A 25,113-nucleotide genomic window follows, 5' to 3' on the forward strand; every position below is an offset into this window, starting at 1 on the left:
CTGGAAGGTAACTGGTACAGACAAAAATACATAGCTCTAACAGATGATAGCAATATGTACTGCTTATCTGGCAAGCACTGGCAATGATTCATAATTGTACACTTGATTCTTCAAAAAATCTGAAATGTTGGTATTATAGACAGCAGTGCATTTCGGAGAAAAAAATTAATAGCCTTCTTGGTGGTGCCTGGAAAAACTGATAGTGAATACTCACCCTTTTCTTGGGACATAACAAAACCACACACACAGGTAAGTTACACATTTAAATGAAAAGGATTTTTTATGCTAAAATACTGCAAAATTTTAAAACAAAGTAGCTATAGTTTAAAAGCTCTAATAGGAAAAAAATTGTTAATATTAAAGACTTGAAAAAAATCACAAATTCTGTTCATTCCTTTTTCTGTTTTCTAAAATAAGACAACTTAAGATTTTTGTTTTCTGTAAATATGAAACTTGTGGAAGTCGCTGTTACATTAGGGGTTTTGGTCTGGTTTGAATGGAAGAGTAGAGAAGCAGTAAATGAAAGATATGAGAATGAATGATACTATAAAATCATCAATTTAATGATTACCTGTTGTTAAAAGAGGTAACAGCTGTGTCATCCTTGGGGATAGGTGAGGTATAAATCAGTATAAATGTTCATACAACTGGATCCCCAGTTATAGGGGTTTGTTAAATTAATTGATATAGAGGTAGCTTTTATCCCTTGGTCAGTGCCTAATCATCTTAGTCTCCCTGACACTTGTGGGAGCTGAGTCTACATTCCATAGAAAAGTTTGAAGCTCTTTCTATGACTTGGATTCTCTTAAAGGCTTGTATTTAATGTAATCTCTAGCTCTGGGGCCCACTTCTGCTGAATTGATTGGGCTTATGGGTTGTCACATGTCCTACTTGTGCTACCTTTTTTGTTGTTTTTTTTTTTTTTTTTGCACTGTGGAATGTTAACCCCTTCATTTCACATAACACTCAAAGCCAACAAATAACCAAAAAACCACAGTAATGAAAATAAGTTAAAATTGAAAACTAGATACACCTTTTCTGGAAGGTAGTTTCAGGCACTTCCCTGCCTTTCATTTATTCCTGCATTAGAAAATAGTACCTACCAAGTGCTCTGCTGTTTACTGATGGGAATATGGCAGTAAACTAAACAAGCATCCTGCTCTCACAGAACTTGCATTCTTGTTGTAGGGGAGACATGGTAGATGATGAGTACTTTGGAGAATGTAAGGTGCAAGAAGGGATAGGGTTTGTGTGTCTGTGTGCACACGTGTGTATGTAGATAAGTAGGTTGTTGAATTTTGAAATAAGATGGCTAGGGAGGAAGGCCTCATGAAATTACAGTTCAGCAAAGACCTGAGAGAGGTGAGAGGGCAAGCCATGGGAATAGTCGGGGTAAGATCATTCCAGGAAACAAGTGCAAAGGTTCTGAGGCGAGAAAGTGCTGGCATGTTTGAGAAACAGCGAGGAGGCCAGTGTGGGTAGTAGGAAATTGAGTGAGGAGGGGAGAGTAAGTAGCATATGTGGTTAGGCAGTAGAAGGCTAGATAATATAGGGCCTTGCTTGCCATTATTAAGACAGTGAAATGGGGCTGAAAAGTCTGAATAGAGAAGGTCTAGCTCGGGTTTTTAAATGTTCATTTGGGCTGCTGTGTTGAGAATGGATTATAAGGAGTCAAGGGAAGGAGACTCACAATAATTAAGGTAGCAGATGAGTGGCTTAGACCAAGTTGGAAGTGCTGAAGGTAATGAGAACTTACATATGTTTAAGTTGGAGCCAGTAGGATCTGCTCTAAAGTGTTGGAAAAGAGAAGTCAAAGATGACTCCCAGCGTTTAGTCTCACAGGCTGGAAGGATGGAGTTGTCAGATACTGAGATGAGGATGACTAGAAAGTGCAAGATTTTGGCATTCATTTATTCCTTCTCTCTCCCCACCCCAACACTTTCTCTAGGATTAGCCCCCAAAACTCCAAATTAATTCTCTTTCCTTCAAGAATTCATCTTTCCTAACCTCTGTTTACCAACAGCCTCAGGTCTACTTTAACCTATTCAGTAGTTAGTGAAGTGTTCAGTGGATTAAAAACAGCCATCTACTTTGTTAAAAAACACAAAGAATTTGCTAATATCGTGACCCTTTAATAATATCAACCCCTCGTTGACTTAGAAGGAAGTGGTTCTAAATAGCATTTTTGGGTCTGTTTTGGGCTCATCAGGAGGTTTTTTTTTATTCTTTCAACTAAGACCTTCAGTAGACCCTCTATAAAGTTTTTGTTACATCCTTATGTAGTCCCTGATGCCTCTACATTGTTCCCTGTAGTAGTTTCAATATTGTTTTCCGATATCACTGCATGTGGTTAAAGAATAGCAGATTTCCTGTGATGTGACTGCCTCTGCTAGTTTTGAGTTATAGGGTGTTTATAACAAATGCCTTTGTACCTCTTTGAGGGTTGGCATCTTTGCTTACATATATAACTCATAGTTGCTATTTAATATTATGGTTGTATTGCTTCCACAATCTCAAACTACTCTAAAATGTTTATTCCAAAAAAGCAGGGTTATCTTTCTTGTTTTCTCTATCCCCAGTGCTTGGCACTTAGGTGCTCAATAAGTATTTATTGAATGAATGAATTTCATGAAAGGGTCTTCCAGGGAAAGACCTAATCTCCGGGAAAAGGCACTTATAAATCCTCCTTCCCCCATTTTGGTTTTAATCACTTCTTGTGCCTAAACTGCTGTGCTTGAGCCTTGTAGATTCTCACTCACCACTGTGAATCATGCTCACCTGCTCATTTGTAGTGGAGAAACAGTTTACTTAAATGAAACCGACAGCACATAAGAGAGCTTGGAAAGGTTGGGATGCAAAACAGATCCAGAGGCTTAGGGGCCAAAGTGTCGGTTCATTAAAAACGCGAGGTGTAGTGGAGATGAAACACGAGAAATGCTTTTAACTAAGAAGTCCATTAAGGATGATAAAGTTGGGATTGTGTCTGCCATTTCTATATGTCTGCATTATTTAGCATGGAATTGTGGAGAATTTTAGAGAATCAAGGCCTCAACTAAAACTAACATTTCCTAATTCTCAGTCCAATGTTCTTCACTGTATGAGAGGCAATAAAAAGGATAAAGAATTAGGGCTGGGTTCCAATTCGCCTCCCTCCCCCATTACTAGATATGGGCCCATTCTGTTCCTCCGTTATCTTATCTGTAAAATGGAGATTATAGCTTCTACCTCTTAGGATTGTTCTGAAAATTTAATGTTTATATATGTAATTTCCCACACTCAGTAAATCCTCAAAAAAGTTTCCGTAAATGAACTGTTCACAAAATAAAACTTAAAGCCTTTTCCTGTATAAACAGTAAGAGTCAAATGTACAGTGATCTTTTGGCCTCTATATGCCTGATTTGGTATCCACCGTGTAAGGATGGTGAGGTATCTGCAGCTGAGACTCACGGCGACCTTTCGGTCGCTTTTGCGGCCTGAAAACCCGCCACGCCGCGAGGTGGAAGAGCGGTACCGAGCGAGCGGGTTCGGCAGCCTCACTCTCCCCGGAGTTGCTGACAGCTCTTCTCAGCCACCCAGCCGCGCCTTTTCTCAGCGCCCCGCCCTCTCAGGCTTGATTGGTAGCGGGCCTCGGCCAATGGCGACGCACAGTCGTAGGCGCAGTAGCCAATCAGCGGTTGGGAGCACGGAAAGGCATGGGGCCGAGTTAGAAGCGGCTGGCGCGGCCAGAAGGCGAGCGGCGCGGCGCAGCGCAGCACGGCGTGGCGCGGCGGCAGAGGTAAGATGGCGGGTGTGCTTGCTCTTCGCCTTTGCACTGAGGCTGCTGCTTCTCTCCTTCTGCCCTTTCCGAGCTGCTGTTCTGCTTCAGTCAGCGTCAGGGTCGCTCTCCTCGTGTAGGCTCCCAGGACCCAGAATCTCCCGTGCTGGGAGTCTTAGGACAAAATGGCGCTTGCACGGGCCGCCGAGGTTGGGCAGGGCCCGACCGTGAGCTCTGAGGCGGGCCGGGACAAAGGCGGCATCCGGGGAGGCGGAGGCCGAGGCGGAGCGCGGTACTGCGACGTTGCTGCCGCCGCGTGAGGCCGGCGCTGGCGCGTCCCCTCGTACCGCGGCGGTGCGAGCCCTTCGGATACTTTCAGCCTGGTGGTGGCCGGGGTCGGGGAAGGCTTGACGGAGAAATTGAGGTGAGGCAAATTACTAACGCCTGGGGAGACCTGGACGGGGGGAGTTGAGGATCGTGACTTCCGCTCGTCTTTTAGAAGCCACGCGCGGTCTGCCCGGATATTGTGGAGCAGGAATTTTCCGGAAGGGTAAGGAAGGGCTTTTTGATCTTTCGTGTGACCCTGCAGGTTTTGGTATGAACAGGATTCGGATCCACGTCTTGCCGACCAATCGGGGGAGGATCACCCCAGTGCCCAGGTCTCAGGAGCCCTTGTCTTGTTCATTTACTCATCGCCCATGCTCGCAACCTCGTCTGGAGGGGCAAGAGTTTTGCATTAAGCATATCCTTGAAGACAAGAATGCACCTTTCAAGCAGTGCAGTTATATATCGACGAAGAATGGAAAAAGATGTCCCAGTGCTGCCCCAAAGCCTGAGAAGAAAGATGGGTATATATGTATAGATATCTGTGTCGTTTGTAGTTTTAGCTTTTAAGTGAGAGGAGGATGTGGTATGATGTGGGTTTGGGAATAGCTGCTGAGTTTCGAGTTTTTAGGTCATGTGCTTGTAAAATTGACGCTATGGGTCTATCTTTGGGAAATTTTTTAACATGGTGAAAACTGGAAAAAAAAAAACGGTGAAAATTGGAAGGAGACCACGTCCAGTTGGACCAGTTAATCTCTGGATCTTTCTGCTTATCTGTAAAGTAAAGGATATTCTAGACTATTCTTAACCCTGGGATCCACGGCTCTTTTGGCTGTCTTTGAACCTTAAGTAATAATGCAAAATTGTATATATGTGTATCATTCTTCTGGGAAAAGCTTGATAGCTTTCATCATTTATGCAAAGGTATCCATGCAGAAACATAATTTGGCTAGATAAATTCTGCATATATCTTCTGGTTTTAAAATTGTGTCTCACATCTTATTACCTACAATGGATTGATATTGAAGTGTATAGTTGCCTTCCAGAACCAGTTTTGAGAGATGAAAGTGGATCTCCTTGATTTGTTGTGAGATGATGTCAGCATTTTTATACTTGGTATGTTTTGTTTGATGGTAGAGCACTAGATTCTGCTACCTGCATTTCCCTTTAGTAATATCAAATGAGTTGACCTTGGGCCAATTAAATTATTCTGCCTCACTGGCGTTTTAAATTTATAAATGAAGATAATAGTCATTTTAATTTCCTGAAAATGATCTAAAGATCAGTGTCTGTGAAAAAGGAATGAACTCTTTCAAGAAGGAACCAGAGTATAAAATGTTAATGTTTTGTTTCCTTAGGGTGTCCTTCTGTGCTGAACATGCCCGTAGGAATGCCCTGGCACTTCATGCTCAAATGAAGAAGACCAGTCCAGGGCCTGTGGGTGAAACACTCTTGTGCCAGCTGAGCTCATATGCTAAGACAGAGCTGGGGTCTCAGACTCCAGAAAGTAGCCGCAGTGAAGCCAGTCGGATTCTGGGTAAGGATCTTCTCTCCTAGAATGAAAAAGGAGGAAGAAAGTTAACAAAGAACTTAATTTGGTTTAGCACGGTGCCTTGAACATGTGTGGCACTTGATAATACAATATTATTGTTAATTCACTGGCAATTCCATGAAAATTCAGGACTTCAATGTAATTCACCAGTCTTTTTGGTTTTAAGTAGTGTGTGCTTAGGTGTACTTTCCTGAGTTTATGACTATTTCCTTCATTGCTGTTTTTATATTTATCTTTGCTAGGCAGGAAAACAATAATTTTGAGTTGGCCGTTCTGTCCTTTTGAGGGTATGGTTAACTCATTTATATAAGTACTCATACTTGGGATGTATTTTCTTAAGCTGTTTTTTTGCCAGTGCCTCTGTGCTAAGTTTTTTTTAACTTTAAGGTTTGGGTTGATGTGTTAAGTAATCTAGTTTTGTGTGGTGGAGTTACAGAGGTGGGAAGTCTTAATGGCTGCTCTCCCTTCCTTGCCTCAGATGAAGACAGCTGGAGTGATGGGGAGCAGGAACCCATTACTGTGGATCAGACATGGAGAGGTGACCCTGACAGTGAAGCTGATAGCATAGACAGTGATCAAGAAGATCCCCTAAAGTAAGTTGTAACTCCACATAAGGCTTTTAAATATTTTACTAGTTAGTATGTGGAATGTAGTACTGCATGCTGTTCACAGATTAATTAACTAGGAGGACTGAAGATAGCTTAGCTATGTATGAACAGTAATAGCTTCTGTGTATTAAAAGTGTCATCATTTATCACCGTCTTGCTTCAAGGCAGGATTTGATTCTTTGTTAGAAGTCTTGTAATTTGGGACAATTTTTGGACATCAACTACACATGAGAAAGTGTAGGGGTGAAAATAGGAAATTTCTTGGACACAGGAGTGGGAGGTGGGTTGAGATCAAGTAGAGAAAATTGATGTGAATCAGTTCTTGGCTTAAACCTTAGGAATAATAAAGTGGTTGTATTTGAATAGCTACTTCTGCAAAATTCCCTTTTACTTATTTAAGAAAAATTAAAAGGTGTTCAAGAGCTTCCTTTGGTTTCATGCCTAAGAAAGAGAAACTGATTTAGAAACCCAGAAGTGAGTAATCAACCTAATTATATCTTACTAAAGTTCTATTTGTCACTTAACCCATGATCACTTTCAGAGTTGTAGATACTTAAAAACATTGTCACTCCAGTCTCGTATTTCTGTGTCTCATGGTTTGGATTTAGTTTAGTTTTTTGTTTTTGTTTTCTTTCTGACTTCTGTCTCTTAACACTTCCCACTGATAGTTTAGGTGGCAGAACTAAATTGTGGGAGGGGTAATGAATTTCTAGACTTGACCCGTGTTTGACTTGGATTCTTTTTTTTTTTCCTTCTTTTTAAATTCTTGGAATAGCATTTTCTTCATTCCTTGGATTCTGACGTTTATAAAAACTCATGTAGGGGTTACATTTTCTGAGTAGAATAATTTCACCTATTTAAGTAATCTCAGTTTAGTCAGCTATTCAGGAAGTACTTGTTTAGAAAGTCCATTTAGTTTGAGTAGAAATGTTTGTTTCTAGCAGGATTCTCAATAGAAACCTGATACCAAATGCATATATATATATATATTTTTTTTTTTTCCCATTGTGTTTCTAGAAATGTCAAACTTGCTGCTTTGAAGAGGTGTATGCTGTTTAGGGTCACAAAGTGACTGTATTTTGGTGTGGTAAACACTCAGTTTTGAAAGTCCAGGAACTTGATTTTGTCAGTAGTAATCTAGAGTGGATTTGTCCCTAGGGGACACATTCATGCTAATCTAATTTACAAGAGATTGCTATATAAACCAAAATACCAGTTAGTTTTATGAGAAGTATAAATGTTAAAAGGACTAGGTACTTGATGTCAGTTTCTCCTAAAAGGAACATTCAAAGGGGAAAAGGAAGCCCCAGATGTGCTCAGCTATTAGGCAACTAAATATAAGGCTTTCCTTAATTCTCCCACTGATAATATCCAAAACATTTTTTTGGCCCACTAAAATACAGTTGTCACTTGTTATCTGAGGGGGATTGGTTCTAGTATCTGTGGTGGGTACCAAAATCCAAGGATGCTCAAGTCCCATAGTGGGCTCTCCTTAACCTGGAGATCCTGCAATGGGGTGTTATGTATATGCATTTTTAGGGATGTAAGTAGAATTGTTAATTATCCACTTATAATAGTGTGGTTATGTATTATCATCTTATATTTAATGCAAGTGTTTTATTTAATGAAATTCTTTTAATTAAGAATTTTCACCTTTGGTGCCAGTGTTTTTGTCATCATTTTTGAATCAATACTTTTTGAATCAGTAACAGTTTACAGCATATATCTTCACTCACTTGTTTTAGAAAGAGTTCTTTTTGAATTGTTATGATCTTTATAGGCATCCAGAACTTATTTTGATAAAGATCATTTCAAGTCTTCATCATTGTTATCAAAGTAAAGAAATTTGGAAGTATGCACTTGAAGAGATACTATTTAATAGACTATAAGGTGACTCTTTCTTGAAGTTGAATTCTGACAATAAAACCTAGATTTAAATTTGTGCATATCAGATCTAGAAGACTTAGTTCATGATTTTAATAACTGGCTGTGAAAGTCTGAAACATCCATCTTTAAATAATTGATCCATTTGTCACATGAACTAGGCATTCATATTAGTTTGGATGCTCACTGCCCTCTCCCCTGCAATGATTTGTAGTAAATTCTGATTGTAGTGTCTTCCCATTTATAAATTCTAATTCCCAGCTCATTGATTAAATTCTCTTCTGATGGTACAATGAAATTAATTTCATATTAACAAACTTGATACTAAGGTAAGGCCTCAGTACTTCAGGGCTGCAGACATATTAATGCAAACAAGCCCCATTTTCCTGAGTATGAATAAACCTTTTCATATTTTTTTATAGTCTTAGATTTTTGACATTTCTATAATTTGCCAGTTTTATTCACGTTTTGGTTCTTAATTTCTGTTTATACTTTAGAGTGCTTTGTAATTGTACTTGTTTCTTAAACACTGGTAGTATTGTCTCCTATTTATATTTATGAAAAATTTTTGACGGAGATTACTTGCTTTCAGTCCCAAAGTTTGTTTATTCTGTGTATTTCAGTGATTTAACAGCTGAATTTTAAAGAGCACGTAATTTTTGGATTTAAAATTAGTATAAATATCAAGTCAAGGTATATAGCTTGCTCTTTATATAATGATTACACAAGACAAATGGAACCAAAAATCTTTAAGATTTGCAGTTAATCTCTTAAATTTTGAGTTACTTAATTCAGAGGCAGAAAACAGTCTTTAATTAAACTGATTTTTAACTCATTTCCTTATGTGACCTCATTAGTCACTAGAATAACTTTTTTAAAAGTTCTGTTAATTCACAACTGGTGGCAAAGTGTAATAAAGTTGATGTGGAGCTAGATCTTTGGCAATTCAGGGTTAACCCAGGGTGCTGTCTTTTAAGAACATTGTCAAGAAAATGAGCTGAGGACATTGAATAGCCATTGTGACCCGTGTTTTGGGGGCCTATGTAAACTCCCACATAGAAGTGTATTTTTAAATTAAAAATTGTAATTATTTGTTATCTTTTGTACTTTAATTAAAATATATTAAGATACATGATACTAAATTAAGCACTTTTAAGCTGTCCTCACTGATAAGTGATTTTCATATATGAAATTATTAAATGGAACAAGAATGTAGATTAATAAAAGTTTTGAGTATTTTGTATCTTCACTTCTATTTAAACACAGTGCACATAATTGGAGAAAATAATGAATCGCTTCCTTTTCCCCAGATTGTGAAATCATATTTTAGTATTCATTCTTGGGAATTTTCTTTTTTGTTTTTTTAATAACAACTTGAATGGTAAAATGCTGTGTGAAAACATTCCTATTTAATAAGGTGATTGTCTCAGCACGGACTGCTTGTTGAATAGCAAACTTAAGTCTAACCTTTACTCTTTTCTCCTGTTAAGCTTGGGTTTTATTAATACGCTTCTTATGCTTTGTTGAATCCTCTATTTTATTCTAGACATGCTGGTGTCTACACAGCAGAAGAAGTGGCTCTAATAATGCGTGAAAAGCTAATTCGTCTGCAGTCTTTGTACATTGACCAGTTTAAAAGACTTCAGCATCTGCTCAAAGAGAAGAAGCGACGTTACTTACACAATCGCAAAGTGGAACATGAAGCTTTAGGCAAGTTTTATGCCAGTTCCAACAAGCTGTTGTGGGTTCAACATGTGAATTTGGTGGTAGTTAGATTTAGTTCTGTCTTGTTATTTGGATTGGAGGAGGATGTGCTTTGAAACTGTCTTTTGGCCTGTTTACTTCTTATTAATTTGGAGAAGCATCCTTGATTAGTTGCTTGGCAAATAACATCTTGACTGTTGTGACTCTCCAGGTAGTAGTCTCCTGACTGGCCCAGAGGGACTTCTGGCCAAAGAACGAGAGAACTTAAAGCGTCTAAAATGTCTCCGACGGTATCGTCAGCGCTATGGAGTGGAAGCCTTACTACATAGGCAGCTGAAGGAACGCAGAATGCTGGCCACAGATGGTGCCTCTCAGCAGGTGATTTGTGTGTGTGTGTGTGTGTGTATACATATATACGTGTAAGTATAAATGTATATATGTATACAGTTGCTTTATTTAAAAAGTTACAGTTGTCAAAACACTGTTAACACAGTCTTGGTTCTGAAATCTGACTTCTTGGACGTTGGGTATATTGAAAAGAGCACTTACCTGGAGGTCCAGAGACAGGGGTTTTAGTCTCAGTTCCCTTCTGATAGTTCTGTGCCTGCACTGATAACTGAATTTCTCTTGGCCTCTGTTCTCATCTGCATACTGAAAGGTTGCCATAGGTTTCTAAGTTACTAGGTTCAAAAATTCTTCAGTTCAGAAATAGGCACGGAACACCTAAGTAGCTTGGGACTCTTACTTTAGAAGGTGGGAAGATAGAATAATAGGAGCAATGAATGTCAGGAAGGTTGATAAGGAAGCAGAGTTAAGTGATCATTCTTAAATTTGTTTCTCAAGCCCTTGGTCTTTGCTTCAATAAGAGTAATTCCATTTTTCTTTTTTGTTTATTGAGGCGTCAGATAAGATTGCAATTTTAAAAAAATTCTGCTAAAAGACAAAATAGTTAGAAAACCGCTGTATATCACTTATAATATGGAGGTGGTGTATTTTGAATTAGGGTTGACTCATTTGGACATGAGGTTTTAAAATTTTTTTCCTTTTGCAAAGTATTGGTGAATAGATTTGTTAAATGTTGAAGTTTCTAGGGTTTAAGGATGTATGTTTCTTAAATGTCATAACTAAGTATTTTCATAGATAATTGGTTTTATGTTCTTTTGTGGTTTGTTTTGACTTACTGTTTTCTCCATTTTAGGCCCATACCACTCGTTCCAGTCAGAGGTGCTTGGCCTTTGTGGAAGACGTTCGTTGTTCCAATCAGTCTCTTCCAATGACCAGACACTGCCTTACCCGTATCTTTTTACTGTTTAAATTGTTAGCCAGACTGAAGGCCAGTGGAAATCTGTGATAGTTCGCTTAATTGAAGGTCTTTGTTTTCCTTTGGCCCTGAATCAAGGCCGGCAGTTTGCTGAAGCTGTTGGTTTCAAGCAGGAGCCTAAAGAAGTGTCTTTCTGTTGGCCATTTCAGAACTGTGGAAATGTAGTGGTCAATTCATTAGAAAGAAACATCTAAGTCATTAGTGACAGATGTGGGCTAATACTTGTTTGTAGTTGATTAATATCGGGATTCCAAAATTTAGAGATACCTGACTTAACTTGTTCATTAGAATTACACTCTTAAATCCAATTACTACAAAAAAAAATGCTGTGGGTTTTCCATAAAAACAGTAGGATGATTCTGAACTGTGAGCTTCCTTTGAATATAATTCTTTTGTATAGTCAGGGCCCTGACTTGTATATTTTAGACTTTATTCAGACTGGAAACTTACATTTACTGTTAGGCTGTAAAACTTTTTGAGTTGTTTATTGAATTGTGAAAGTGCATCTATACTATGGCTATTGATTGAGAAAAGTTATTTTCACAGTAAAGCATTTGTTAAATATTATGATGCTCTACATTATATGAAAGGCCTAAATCCTAGTGGATTTCATTTGCCTGGCAAGAAATACAGATACTTGGAAAGTAAAATGTATTTTCTTTAATACGCAGGGAAGGAGAATCTTCTCTTGGAGTTTTGAAAGGAAAATTAATTTTTTCCTATTGTTTATTAAGTATTCTATGAATTTATTGATTATTGTAACAAATGTCTGGTGAAGGATTAGTGTCCTTAATACATAAAATGCTTGTAAAGAGTAATTAAAAACTAAAGATAAATGCCCAAAACATAATTGGGCAGAGGCTATCTATTTAAAAGTAGAAGTGGCTGATAGTTGAAAACTATTTATATTCACTATAAATAAGTGAAATAGGAATTAAAACAAGGAAGCTTATTAATGTATAAATTGTATACTTGTTTATATAAGATTTGAAGTTGGCGAGGGAATGATGAAATGGCCGTTCTGAGCACTGCCAGTGGGACTATAAAGTGGTACAGGCTTTTTAGAAAGCAGTTAGACAGTATTCATATTCTTTGATATACTGTCACCTCTGAGAATATATTTTAAGGAGATAATTGAATGAAGACCAAAATTTTTACATAAAATTCCTCTAACTGGAAACAGCCTTAAAAATTTTCAGAGATAGGAAAGAGATTATGGCACAGCATAATAATGGAGTATGTTCAGGAATTAAACATACTTAACAAAATTTATGAATGACATAGGAAAATGATAGTGACAAAAAAAGATACGAAGTTCTTTAGAGTATGTTTTAACTACATGGAACTAAATACTGGGAGGGAATGTAACAGAAGTGTTACATTGGATGTGGTTCTGAATGTCCCCTTTCCCTCTGCTTTGTGCTTTTTAGGTTTCTTCTTTAATTACTTTGTAAGGCAAAAAACCCAATTTATGGATATTAAGGAGTATTTTAGACTTTCTTACAGCACTAGACTCAATAGATTATTGTTAACATTTTAAAAAGCAAAGGTGAAAATGAAGTGTATTTGAATAGAAAGGAAGTAGTGTTTTTTACTTTTGTGCTCTTTTCCTTTCCACTCCATAGTTGCCTGAGTCACTTACCCTTCCTTAAGTCCTTATCCCAGAGAAAGATGCGACTGCCATTGGTGACCTGTTAACTCTTTACTCTGGTCTAATGGAGACAGCACTGGACTGAAAGTGAAGGACCCAGACTCTAGTTGTAGGTCAACCATTCCCTTCTTTGTCTGTTGTCCCCATTGGAAAGGAAAGGGGGTGGAGGAGGATGGGGGGAGGGTCTTTCAAGGATATTGTGGTTTTAAATAAACGAGACCTGTGAAAGTCCTTTGAATTCCATGAAAAAAGTTCCATAAAACATTTATCGGAGTAATGTTTGAAATTTTAATAATTTAAATAAGATTGGGCTTCTTAATTAAGCACATAGAAATTATAAATTTGATTGTTCCATTAGATTCAATGTTTATTTGATCATTGATTTATTCAATACATATTTGTTTACTTTGAGCTATTTACTGTTCCTTTAGAGTAGTGGTTCTCAACTGGGTGCCATTTTGCTGCCCCCCCCCCCCCCCCCCCGGCAAGGTGTGGAGGCATTTTTTGTACGTCATAGCTCAGGGCTGGGCATGCTCTGACATCTAGTGGGCAGGGGCCAGGAATGCTGCTAATAAACATTGTGCAGTGTGCACAGATGTCCTTAATGTCAGTAATGCCAAGGTTGTGAAATCCTGGTTTAGAGTTTAGCAAGTTCTAAGACTGGATTGAAAGAAATGGCTTTCTTCCAGAGGTTTTATTTGGTTTAAAAATTATAATGTATATTTTTTTAAATTAAAAAAAATCACCTTAAAGTTTTGGGTACAAAAATTACCCATACTTCGATAATCCTGGGTACAATCAGTTTATAGAAAATTGTGCTTTCTGGTTTAAAAATAAGCCCGAATTTGAAATAACAGTTGTCTATTAATCTAGGGAAAATGACCATGTAGTTAAGATTTTTTAAAATGGTGAAACTTGAGTAAAATATATTTTATAGAGTAACTTGAATTAGAATTTTGTTATCTAATCATGGTTTCAATTTTGATTCATCCTACAGAGCTTTTTTGCCAACTTGGAAATATAGCCCTTTTCTGCTACCCTTAACAGGAGTTGTTAGAGCTCTTGGCGTGTTCCTGGAGCACTTCCTTTCCATGGGCCCTCATAAACAGAATCATCTTCTCTTTCTCTTTGGGATCATAACCGGACTCTCCTGCAGTGACCACCCCCCTAATTAAAGGAGGCATGGAAATTTATTTCCTGTCAGGATATGATACCTAGTTACTATTACTAGGGCTTCTGTTTTCCCCCAACACACTGCTGCTTTAAGCAGATGCATCATGTAAGCATTTTGGAAACAAGATGCAAGAAGGTTTTATAAACTTTTTGCCCATCTGCTTAACAGCAGAAACAACATGATACATATCTCGTGGCTCTTGGGAAGGGGTTGGTAGGGGCCTCTGCAAGCTATTTGCATTTGCCATGACATGTTTCTTCTGAATAGGTGTTGATTTCTGGCACTGTTAACTGCTATTTGCTTGGCACTATGTTTTCAAATGTTTTGTGTTTGACCCTCATAAGGGAGAACAGAACAAGATTGGTGTTTCTACTTTAAATGACTAGATCCTGAAGTGGAGGTTGGGGATTGGTTTTATACATTACTGGTAGAGCTAGGATTATGCTAGTAAATGATACTTATTTTGAGAAGTTACTTTAAAAATGGCTACCTGCATTTGGTTTTGTATCAGATGTAAACAATTATCTTGTGTAGTCCACACCTTGAATTTTACATGGCAAACGACTGCTATTTTGTGCCTTCGATAGACGCATTTTATTTCCCTTGACCGTTTTTCTACAGATATTTGTCAGGACACGAATCAGGTTCTCTTCAAATGCTGCCAGGGGTCTGAAGAGGTACCCTGCAACAAACCAGTTCCTGTAAGCCTCTCTGAGGATCCCTGCTGCCCACTGCATTTCCAGCTGCCTCCTCAGATGTATAAGCCCGAGCAGGTACTGTCTGTGCCAGACGATCTGGAAGCCGGCCCCATGGATCTGTACTTGAGTGCTGCTGAGCTTCAGCCCACTGAGAGTTTACCTCTGGAGTTCAGTGATGTAAGTTAGAGAAGCTCTGCTGTGGTTGGCCCTTGAGGAAAGGCCTTATTTATTAATGGCGAGAATAGGTTAGTCTTTTGTGGTTAAAAAACAAAAAACTTTGATAAAAGTTTTGAAATGATGTCTGTGTAGTTGTATTTGTATGTTAGCATATTCATTTAGAGACAGTTTAAATTTTGCAGAAGTTTTTTTGTTTGTTTTGTTCCTGGGGAAATGATAAGGGAAATTGTAAACTTAGGAAAGTTGGGAAGTCACGATTATGGTTGGATTTGTGTAGCTGGGAAATTTGGTATCCTTTCACAAGGTGAGTAATTCACTAGAATCTTAAGAATATATGAGAGTAAGAATGTAGACAAACTGGTATCTTCTCTTAACAATGTAAACTTGTATTTTGGCCCTGTAATAAGGGTTTTCATTTTCAAATTAATGTGTCCCCTGGAAAATGACTCTAAACTTAGCTCTGACTACTGTTTTTCATTTGTGATATGTTATTGCGTTGTGAATGGACTAGAACAGTGATTTCCCTAAGTGTTTACTTTTATAGCCTTCTAAGTGTGTATAGTACACTTTACCTTTTCAGCTTGTTCCTGGATTGCTCCTGCCCATAAACCCATCTCTGATCGCATGTTTCCCTAATTAGCACTACCCTGTTATATTCCACCTCTGTTTTGGCACTTTGCTTAATCTTTAGCCTCTGGATAAAGATCTTCATTATTTATTCTGAAGATAAATCTTCTGAATTGTATAACAAAGGTGTCTTGTATATAACCATGACATGTTTAAAGTGGGAGATCTAAATGGAAATTTCACTACAGGTTGCAAGATTGTTTGCTAAGGGTAGAAACAGGGTTTGGGTGGCCTTAAATATTGCTCACTAAAAAAAGGACAGGGTAATACCTGAAAAAGAAAAAGTGGCATTAAGAATAAACATATTCTAATTTTCCTCCCATAATCCCCCCCTTTGGTTTTATACTGACTATAGGCTAGTAGACTTGATTTTTGTTACTTCATTTGTAATAAAATTACAGTTTTTTAAAAATCTTGATTATAATGGCTTTTTAAAGTTCTTCAGATTTAGAGAGTATGAGAACAGGAAAGGGACCTTAGAGATTATATATACCCCAGTGCTTCCCAGACTTTTCCAATGAGATTATGTTGAAGAGAATAAATGAATAGATAGCCCTAGATTGATAAAGATAGATTTTTGTCCACCTCCCTTCATTTCACATGTGACGAAAACCCAGAGGTGGTGTCTTTTTTTTAAACTTAGTAATATCAGCAGCTTTATAGGGCCTGAAAAGTAACCTTAAAAGCACTATATCACCATACTCCCTTCCAATATTAATTACATATGTAGAAACTAATGCGTGTTTTACATAGATGTACTAGGTTACTAACTTTTCTGTTTTGACCTTTTTGCTTTTCCCCTTTCACCTGTTTTTGCCATATTTAAAATAGTGTTTTCCTTCTCAAACTTTTGATAATCTAGATCTGAGAAAATATGGCTGTTCCAGTATGTTTGGAGATGTTTGTTTTTGGAGAATATTAACACAAAATATTAGAGATTATAAGATGTGCTTATAGGTGAAAGGTGAAATGTAAGGAATCTTAATTTTAAAAAATTTAAAAATGTATTGTCAAATTTTTTAATCCTTATTTGTGATGTGAATTTTCTAAAGAAAGTACGAGAAGTAACCTTATTTTTGAGAATCTAATGGGTGTTTTAGATGGACCTATGTTGTTAGAGGTTTAAAAATGATAATCAGCTATTTGTACTTGATCATCTATGTTCATATTAGTACTTTAGATGAACCACACTGGTCATTATATGAATTTCACCGAGCAGCCTTAACTTATTACTTGCATTCCTCCTTAGATATCATTTCTATTAACTTGTTAATGATTTCTGGTAACCATACTTATGGGAGGACCAGGTATCAGATATTAATATGGGTAAAAATTCAGCCTTTCATTCTAGATATTAACACTTGCTTATTTTCTGTCCTTTGATCCAAGGATATTTGACAAATAACAATTTAATACCTTAATCCTGTTACTTTGAGCTTGCTCTCTTTTGTGTGTGTGGTTTTTGAGCTGTTTTTGAGACCAGAACAAAATGTTGATTCTGTCTTCGTGGCCTGCCTGATACTTTGTGTCCTGATGTCTCTAAACATTCCTCTTACGGGAGGCTATTTCTGCTGATCCTTTCTTCCTCTCTCATTTTAGGTTCCTGTTCCCAATTTTAATTCTTAGACAACACTGAATGTGAGAAAAGCCTTTTCAGTATCTACTTTTGTTTGAAAAATTTCCATACCACTGTCATCCTGAGACTTGGAAACCTTTTGCTGCACTACTTAAATGGTTTCTTTTAAATTCCAAGTTAATTATTTATACAACTGACCCTTGAACAACACAGGTTTGAACTGTGTGGGTCCACTCTGTACATAATATTGGAGTACTACCTGATGCACAGGTGGTTGAATCTGAGGGTGCAGAACCATGGGTGCAGCAGGCCGACGGCATTTACACATGGGTTTCTGACTGTATGGGCGTTGGTGCCCCTAGCCCCTTGGTTGTTGAAGAATCAACTGCATAATAAGAAGTGTGTGTACTAAAAGCACTGGAGAAAACAGCGTTCAGTCTTAATGGTGTGGGAACACTGGTTTCTTTGGATAATGCAGAAGTTTCTAACACGTTTGAAATAGATGTTAGGTTGCCAACTGTATCCTTTTCCTTATGTTTCTGTTTAAATTATGTATGTTCTTCAATTATATTTTCTTTACCATAATTATCTTGGAGATGTGGTTATTGTTTTTGGTGATCAGCACAGCAAAGAAAGGGAAAAGATTTCAAACTTTTAGACTTAATTTAAAGTAGCTGCTCATGAAGCTAAATTGCTGGAAATACAGAGCCTCTATAAATTGGCTTTGACATAGGGGCGTGCAAACCCTTGGGTAGCTTTTACTCTTGGGAAGGAGAGTTTAGCAGTAGATGCTTAGAAAGTGGCATGAAAGTGAGCTTGATGCATTCATTGTCTAAGCCTTTGTGAGGTAATACTTTAGGACCTGAATCGAGACCAGTAGACTGCTGTATCTGATGGTTTCAGACAGGAGCTGAGAGCAGTGTCTTCCTGTGGTCTGACGGCTTCAGCACCCCAATGGGAATGGCTGGCTCGGGTAGAGGAAACAGTCTGTAGGATATAGTGTTGCTGGTGTGTTTTGTTTTTTTGGGGGGGGGGTAATTAGGTTTATGTATTTTTAAATTAATTTTATTTTATTTTTTAGTGGAGGTACTGGGGATTGAACCCAGAACTTTGTGCATGCTAAGCATGCACTCTACCACTGAGCTTATACCCTCTTCCTCCTTGTTTTTTTTTTAAAGAGCAATTGGATTATGTTAGGTTTAAGAATCAGGGACTTACTCTGTGGGGATAGGGACTCAACCAAAATAATGTTTCCTAGCCATTTAGAAAGACTTTTAAGTTTTTGTCCTTTCTCTTTTCTCCCCCTGTCCCGTTTGCTCTCTTGCTCACTGGCTTGCTTTGTGACTATTAGAACATGATGAAAAGTGGTCTCATATTGTCCAATCTAAAAGAAAGGCAGTATTTCATTTTAGTTTGCAGTTATGCAGATTGTTCACATTAGATTCATCACTGGAGAACTTAGATGTTGACTGCAGTTAGTCTTAGAAGTAATATGCTTTTTAAAATTTTTTTATCATGGTAAAATACAATGTAAGATTTACCGATTTAACCATTTTTAAATGTACTATTCAGTAGCATTAAGCACATTGAAAATACGGTGCAACATCACCACTATCAGTTTCCAGAATTTGTCAGCCCAGAGACTCTGTACCCATTAAACTATAACTCCCAGTTCCCCTCGATCCCCAGCCCCTGGTAACTACTATTCTACTTTCTGTCTCTGAATTTTCCTGTTTTAAAAATGTGCTGTTTAAAGCTACTGTAGTCGTCTGTGCTTTATACTTGGCAGCAAGAAAATTCTCATTGTTTTTCAGCTTTATCCCACTTGTTGGACATTTGGGGGAAATCTTTTTTTGTTTAAAGGTAGGCGAGGGGTGAGAGAGTGAGTATGGGGGATCTTCTGTGAGGTATGCTGATAAATAGGCCAGCTTCAGCTTACTGGTTCCCTTGGTATTGCTGATCGGCTTTTTTCTTTTCTTTTTCGTAGGACTTGGATGTTGTGGGGGATGGTATGCAGTGCCCTCCTTCACCCTTGCTTTTTGATCCTTCACTAACCCTTGAAGATCATTCAATCAAAGAAATTGCTGAAGGCCCAGTGGATATTTTGGCAAGTGAAGAACCACCCCAGCCAGGCAGAGGGTTCCCTGCTGGTTGTGGCTAGCGTGTACCCGCAGGGAGTGGGTTGTCATCACCAGCAGTAAAGGTGTCCCAGTTGGGCCTTGGAGAGAACATTTACTAGCCCCTGGTCCCTATATCTTGGAGAGCAGGACACAAATTTATTTAACTAGAAGAGGTTGAGACAAGGAATGTAGGTAAATTGTTGCTTTCAGCACTGGAATTGTTTTCATCGTAGAGTTAAGCACAAGCAGTGTGATTTGGCTTCATTCTTTGAGCCTTGGGTGGGATACTAATGGCCCTGACTGAAGACCAGCAGTTAAACTACAGCTGTTTGGTTTCAAGCAGAGGCCCAAAGGACTGTCTTCCTGTGATCTGCCGGCTGTTCTGGAACCTCAGCAGAGAATGGCTGTTTCATTTGGAAGAAACAACCCATAGACCACTTTCCCACTGGGAGGGCCTCAGGAATGCTACAAGTAATGCCTTCTGATTCTAAGGGCTGGGAATAGTTAAGTATGGGGAAGAGCAACTGCCTAGAGTTACTTTATATTTGCTGCCTTGTTCTGCTTGCTACCATACATGGGTGTTGTATAAGTCAGATTCATGCTTCAGACCATAATGAATGAATTTGTAACCAAAGTGACTTTCTTTTAACAGGGCCAGATGCACATGGCTGGAGATGGGTGCAGATCACAGGCATCTCGAATTTCTGAGAAAGCCTCTGCACCACTGCCTCAGAGTGGAGTGGCTACTGCAAATGGGAAGCCAGAGCCCACTTCTATCAGTTGATAGTTTGTTTTGGGGAACTATTTGACTTTGGAGGATTAGTGTTTCCCATTCTTTAAACAAGCATTTCTGGCCATCTCTCACTAAAGGACAACCCAGACTACCTGGTTTTTCTTCTGGGTTATTGAGTGCTATGGTCAAACGTAAGCCAAATGTTGGGGGAAGGGACCAATAGTGTCTGAAAGTTGTGAGTGTCTTCCCATTCTGGGCAAGGAAGAGAGAGAGGTGACTCCCGTCAGAGCTGCTGGGATTGAGAGTATCTGGGACTATGCCTAAGGGGAGAGAGATTTTTGTAAAGAAAATCTTGCGATACTGATGGACCCAATGGCTGATTATCTCTGTCTAGCAGCCTGTGTTTTTAGCCTTTCCTTACCTCTCACCCAGTTGGGTAATCTGAACCCCTTTCCCCCAATGAACTCTCACCTATAGCCTCTGAGAAAATAGCCCACAGGCCTGGGCCCTCCTTAACCATCCATCTTGCTTCTAATGTTACTATGTAAATTTCTGTAGTGGTTATCTTATGTAAAATATAATAAAAAATTATTGTATATAGTTTCTATTAAATGTTAAAATGTTATGAAAATATAAAACAATCACTTGAATTCATGTTTTGTTTGTGTTTGAGAGTGTGTAAATATATACATAAGTATATAAATACATATACATAAATATATATACATACACAAATAGTATACATATTTTGGGTTCTTAGGGAGCTGTCTCTGATGAGAAAGGGAAAATAGGACAGGTACTTCCATCCCAAGAAGTAAATATATTTTCAGTAAATATGTTTGGTTTGGAGGATAAGATAAAAACTTGTGAGAAGTAAATGGAAAGGGGTGGGACTTCTTATTAAAGCCTGCCTGCCAGTGTTATTTTGTTTCTGCAGGCGTCTGCCAAGTATCTTTTCACCCTCTCCTCCCACTCCCATTTCTTTCTCACAGTTATTGCCTGATTATCATCACAGAATTCTCAAGGGTAGGAATACATACATAAAACCTCCAGAGAAGTTGGGCCTGATGCTGATCACAGAGAAAAGCATAAGCTGTCAAGATCATTTTGATGATGAATCTAAGGGTTAAAATAGAAGTTTAGTTAGGGTAAATTTACCTATGCCAGAAGCTGTCTGTTACTATAATGCAGCACGACAAGGAAGCCAAAAGGTTACTTCTGTAAGAACTAAACTGAGGAACAAAGAAGGGTTTATACAGTCACACCATCACCTTAGCTTTAAATACTTACTTCCAGAGAATGGTCAAAAGTAACTCAAAGCCCATCAGATGAATCCTGAGATGACCTTTAATGGTGCTTCTAGTATATTCTTGTTCCCACTGCTTTCTTTTCCCGTACTTTTTTTTACACTTAAACACAAAGACAAACATTACTTATGCAGTTTGAACAAGAACATACCTGCTCCAACAGGATGAGAGAGAAGAATATCCTCTTCCTATTTTACTTATTTTTCTCTCCTGTTGTTTTAAAAAGTAATCTACAAACCACTAGCATCAGTGTCACCTATTTTGTAAATTAACAGGTCCATGAGCTCTTTTGGTGAGGGAGTGGGGAGAATAGAACCCAGGGAATCTACGTTCTTAGCACCCAGGAATTCTGATGGCCACTCAAGTTTGCAAACCCAGCAAAGGTGAGTTTTGAGAAGACAATGTTAGAGCTACCAGTCTCCACGGTCCTGGCTTCTATTATTTGGGAAAAAAAAAAGATTTGGTAGGAAGAGCCTCACTCAAGCTGCAACATCTCTGAGAAAATGTTAGCAGTTGGGAGGCCCTGAAAAGGTTGGAAGAAATGGCCTACTACCTGTGCTGTCATTGGTAGCAGCCAGGAGGTGTGGCCTCAGTGTGACACCTTGGTAGATCCAAAGGTGAAACGAGGTGTCAGGTGGTTGGAGTAGGTTCTCTTGAAAGGAGATCTGGGTGGCATACCTCCATGGCCCCTGCAGTCCACCTCTTGTGGCTGATAGGTCCATGCCCTCAGCATCTTCACAATTCCCAAGGGGCCTCTCTTCCTTAGGGGAAGCTTAGATTAGGGGGATGAGTTACAACTCCCATTGCTGCGGGTTGTTTCGGAGCCAGAATTAGTCATCTCCCTTTAGTAAACATTCTAAATTCCCCCCTTTTTTTTAGTTATTAATATGCAGTACTTCCTTTAGTCTTTTGACCTGAGGGTTCCCCCTCATGCTCAACTGAAGTACTGTCAGTTATAATGTGTCAGTTTCTGGTGTACAGCAATGCACACATACATATATTCATTTTCATTCTTTTTCATTAAAGGCTATACAGAAGAAAAAAATTTAAAGTCTAATTTTATATATAGCGGCTAACACTTGCAAATCTCAGACTCCCAGATTTATCCCTTCCCACCCTCTTTCCCCTGGTAACCATAAGATTGTTTACTATGCCTGCGTGTCTGTTTCTGCTTTGTAGATGAGTTGGAGAGGGTGTGGAGAAAAGGGAACCCTCCTACACTGCTGGTGGGAATGTAGTTTGGTGCAGCCACTATGGAAAACAGTATGGAGATTTCCTCAAAAAACTAAGAACAGATTTACCGTATGATCCAACAATCCCACTCCTGAGCATATATCCAGCGGGAACTCTAATTTGAACAGACACATGCACCCCAATGTTCATAGCAGCACTATATACAATAGCCAAGACATGGAAACCACCCAAATGTTCACCAACAGATGACTGGATAAAGAAGTTGTGGTATATTTACACAATGGAATACTCCTCAGCCATAAAAAAGAATAAAATAATGCCATTTGCAGCAACATGGATGGACTAGATATCATCATTCTAAGCGAAGTAAGCCAGAAAGAGAAAGGAAAATACCATATGATATCACATGTGGAATCTGAAAAAAGGAAAAAGGACACTAATGAACTCATCTACAAAATAAATCCCCTTCATTCTTGATTATCACATTGGTAGGTCTTGCTGACTTACCCACTGGAGTGAAACTAATTCCTGAGGGCCTTTGGTAATCATTCCTTTCTCAGGCTAGCTTGCTGCACATGTTCAGTTAAAACTGGGCAAGGGAGCACCAAGCTGCGCCTGTAGGATAATCATCTCCCCAGATATCCATGTTGCAATCCCTGGGTCTTGTGAACACGTTACCTTACTTGGCAAAATGTACTGTATAGATGTGGTTACCGTTAAAGGCTTTGGGCTGGGAGAGTAGCCTGGAATATCCAGGTGGGGCTGATCTAATCACATGAGTACTTAAAAGCAGAGAACCCTCCCCAGCTGTGATCAAAGAGAAAGGACAGTGTGAGAAGGATTTGATGTTGCTTCTGAGATGTGGGGGACTGTATGGGGATCAGAGAGAGGTCTCTGATTGCTAATTATGGTCCCCAGCTGATGGCCAGCAGACTCAGACCTAGGTCCTATATTTCATGAGACTGGACTTTGCTGACACCTGAATGAGTGAGATTCCCCTAGAGCCTACAGAAAACCCAGCATCCTGGGTTTGATGACCTGGGTTCCTCCTACACTTATTGCATAAAAGAAGCCCTGCTTCTTCCTGCTGATCAATTATCCTGCCAAAATGGAGGCTCCTTTCCTTCTAGTTCCTGGACCGAGTTTAATGTGCCTTCATGGCAGGTGTAGCTTACAGTTCAATGGATCCTTGCTGCGTCCCTGGTTAGACTGCCTTTGGGTCCAGGACCTCTAATCTTGCAGAGCCTAGAGTTGTGAGGTGGAAATACCCAAGTAGCTCATTGGGTGTGATGAGTAGGGCTGCTTTGCTTCCATCCCTTGGTCCTGAGCCCATTTATTCTTCCTAGTGGAACATAAACTTTATAGAAACCTCTGATTTAGTGCTTGTGCTGTGTCCTGAAGGATGGCACACATCCTTGAGAAGTATTTCGTCCAAGCTGGTGTTTCAACTGTACCTTCAATAGGCTGTTCCAGGGTTTTCTAAGGCCAGCTGCTTCTGGATGGCGCAGTGTGTGATGTGACCCGTGGATCCCTCCTTTGCTGTGCAGTGGATTCCTTAGTCAGGTGCTAAGTTGTGTGGAATTTCATGCCTGTGGTGCTGGCTAAAGTCCTGTGAGCAGGAGAGGCAGAACCTGTACAAGGAATAGGCATCCCTGTGAGGAAGTACCACTTGCTCTTCCAGGATGGAACGAGTGCGCCTGATATATTCTACTTACTACCAGGAAGATGGCTGGTGTGGTGGAGGAATAGTGCCATGTCAGGGGCTCAGTGCTGGCTCTGTTGTTGGCTGGCTAAACACTTGGAGGGGACAGAAGCCAGTCGGTAAGAAGGAGTCCACGTCATAGAGCCTCTGTCTCTGTCTAGTTTGTTTATGTGTCTGTCCTAGTTCTAGGGTGGCTGATGATGAAGGATAGTTAAAATCAACTGACCAGGTCATTCTGTCCACTTGGTATTTCAGTGCCTTTTTAATGGAGAATGCTTTCTTGTGGTGGTAACAAGTGATAGAGAAAAGTCTTCATATATCATGCACATTCTCATGTCACATGTCTACCTCAACCTCTTTGTGTCTTACCTTCTAGTCTTTTTCTTCCAGTTTCCTGACCAACAAGCCAGGCCAGGGCCACTGCTCAGGAATCTGTATATATTCTGACCTTGGCCCATTTCTCCTTCCACCAAGTGCACTGCCCGGATCGTCACCTACTGAGATATTTTCCCCTTTCCACTGAAGGCTGCTTCCTGGATGTGCCTGGGAATGCAGCTGCCAACCATTTATAGCTTGCACATACAAACTGAACACCCCTCTCTCCCACATTCATAAACCAAGCTTGGCTTATTTCCTCCTCCAGCTGGTCTTAAGTGTACCCACCTTCAGTGAGCTAGAGGATGGGTCCCCAGTAAGATGCAGGATGCTGATGACACTTCGGTTTCTGAGTATCAGTGTCAGTTCAGACCTATGTCCAATAATCCTTGAAAGGACAGAGTATTTCCTTTTACCAAGTGCATAGTCACCCAAGTAAATGGGGAAGGACTGAGGGACTCATTACCATACATACTGGTCACAGTGCTGTGGGGTACTCCATCCTGTGGACCTGGCCATTTCTTCAGTCGCTGGGTTCTAGGTCTGAAAGTTGGCTCAGGTCTGGGAACTGAGCAAAGGATTGTAACTTTTTGTTAGGGTGACCACCATGAGTCCCTGTTCCTCCATTTTTG

General features: G+C 39.3%; 1 protein-coding gene, 1 long non-coding RNA gene, 2 other non-coding genes and 1 pseudogene across 8 annotated transcripts; 4 read left to right on the forward strand and 1 right to left on the reverse strand.

The window, feature by feature from the left end:
• Positions 1 to 3,690: 3,690 nt before the first annotated feature.
• KANSL2 (KAT8 regulatory NSL complex subunit 2) lies at positions 3,691 to 20,534 on the forward strand. Of its 5 annotated transcripts, none has more exons than XM_072972889.1 (11): positions 3,691 to 3,775; positions 4,344 to 4,602; positions 5,437 to 5,615; positions 6,109 to 6,223; positions 9,669 to 9,836; positions 10,042 to 10,204; positions 11,025 to 11,121; positions 14,594 to 14,847; positions 19,038 to 19,157; positions 19,514 to 19,641; positions 19,823 to 19,961. In XM_072972889.1, exons 2-10 carry the CDS (start codon positions 4,352 to 4,354, stop codon positions 19,601 to 19,603), a joined length of 1,437 nt encoding a protein of 478 aa, XP_072828990.1. In that variant the 5' UTR covers positions 3,691 to 3,775; positions 4,344 to 4,351; the 3' UTR covers positions 19,604 to 19,641; positions 19,823 to 19,961. The 5 variants fall into 5 exon arrangements, with proteins under 5 accessions (XP_072828990.1, XP_072828992.1, XP_072828988.1 ...); XM_072972891.1 differs by having other exon boundaries at positions 14,594 to 14,745; XM_072972887.1 differs by lacking the exon at positions 19,514 to 19,641 and having other exon boundaries at positions 19,823 to 20,534.
• On the reverse strand, positions 5,402 to 10,490 carry LOC107033420 (uncharacterized). The gene is made up of 2 exons (XR_012078380.1): positions 10,376 to 10,490; positions 5,402 to 5,631 (listed from the first exon to the last, which is right to left on the reverse strand). It is a non-coding gene; the product is annotated as an uncharacterized lncRNA (long non-coding RNA).
• LOC116282738 (small nucleolar RNA SNORA2/SNORA34 family) lies at positions 11,210 to 11,339 on the forward strand (annotated as a pseudogene).
• LOC116282740 (small nucleolar RNA SNORA2/SNORA34 family) lies at positions 17,907 to 18,038 on the forward strand. Its single transcript, XR_004192319.1, has one exon. It is a non-coding gene; the product is annotated as a small nucleolar RNA SNORA2/SNORA34 family (small nucleolar RNA).
• LOC116282739 (small nucleolar RNA SNORA2/SNORA34 family) lies at positions 19,461 to 19,598 on the forward strand. Its single transcript, XR_004192318.1, has one exon. It is a non-coding gene; the product is annotated as a small nucleolar RNA SNORA2/SNORA34 family (small nucleolar RNA).
• Positions 20,535 to 25,113: the final 4,579 nt, after the last annotated feature.

Source organism: Vicugna pacos, chromosome 12 (genome assembly GCF_048564905.1).
Source record: "Vicugna pacos chromosome 12, VicPac4, whole genome shotgun sequence".
Classification (NCBI taxonomy): domain Eukaryota; kingdom Metazoa; phylum Chordata; class Mammalia; order Artiodactyla; family Camelidae; genus Vicugna; species Vicugna pacos.

What these genes read in the sequence shown, in the direction of transcription:
- KANSL2 (XM_072972887.1), top strand. Translation starts at nt 4,352, where the DNA reads ATGAACAGGATTCGGATCCACGTCTTGCCGACCAATCGGGGGAGGATC. An exon ending in TGAAGCCAGTCGGATTCTGG is followed by an intron (nt 5,616 to 6,108) that starts GTAAGGATCTTC and finishes TCCTTGCCTCAG; the next exon opens with ATGAAGACAGCTGGAGTGAT. An exon ending in GACCAGACACTGCCTTACCC is followed by an intron (nt 11,122 to 14,593) that starts GTATCTTTTTAC and finishes GTTTTTCTACAG; the next exon opens with ATATTTGTCAGGACACGAAT.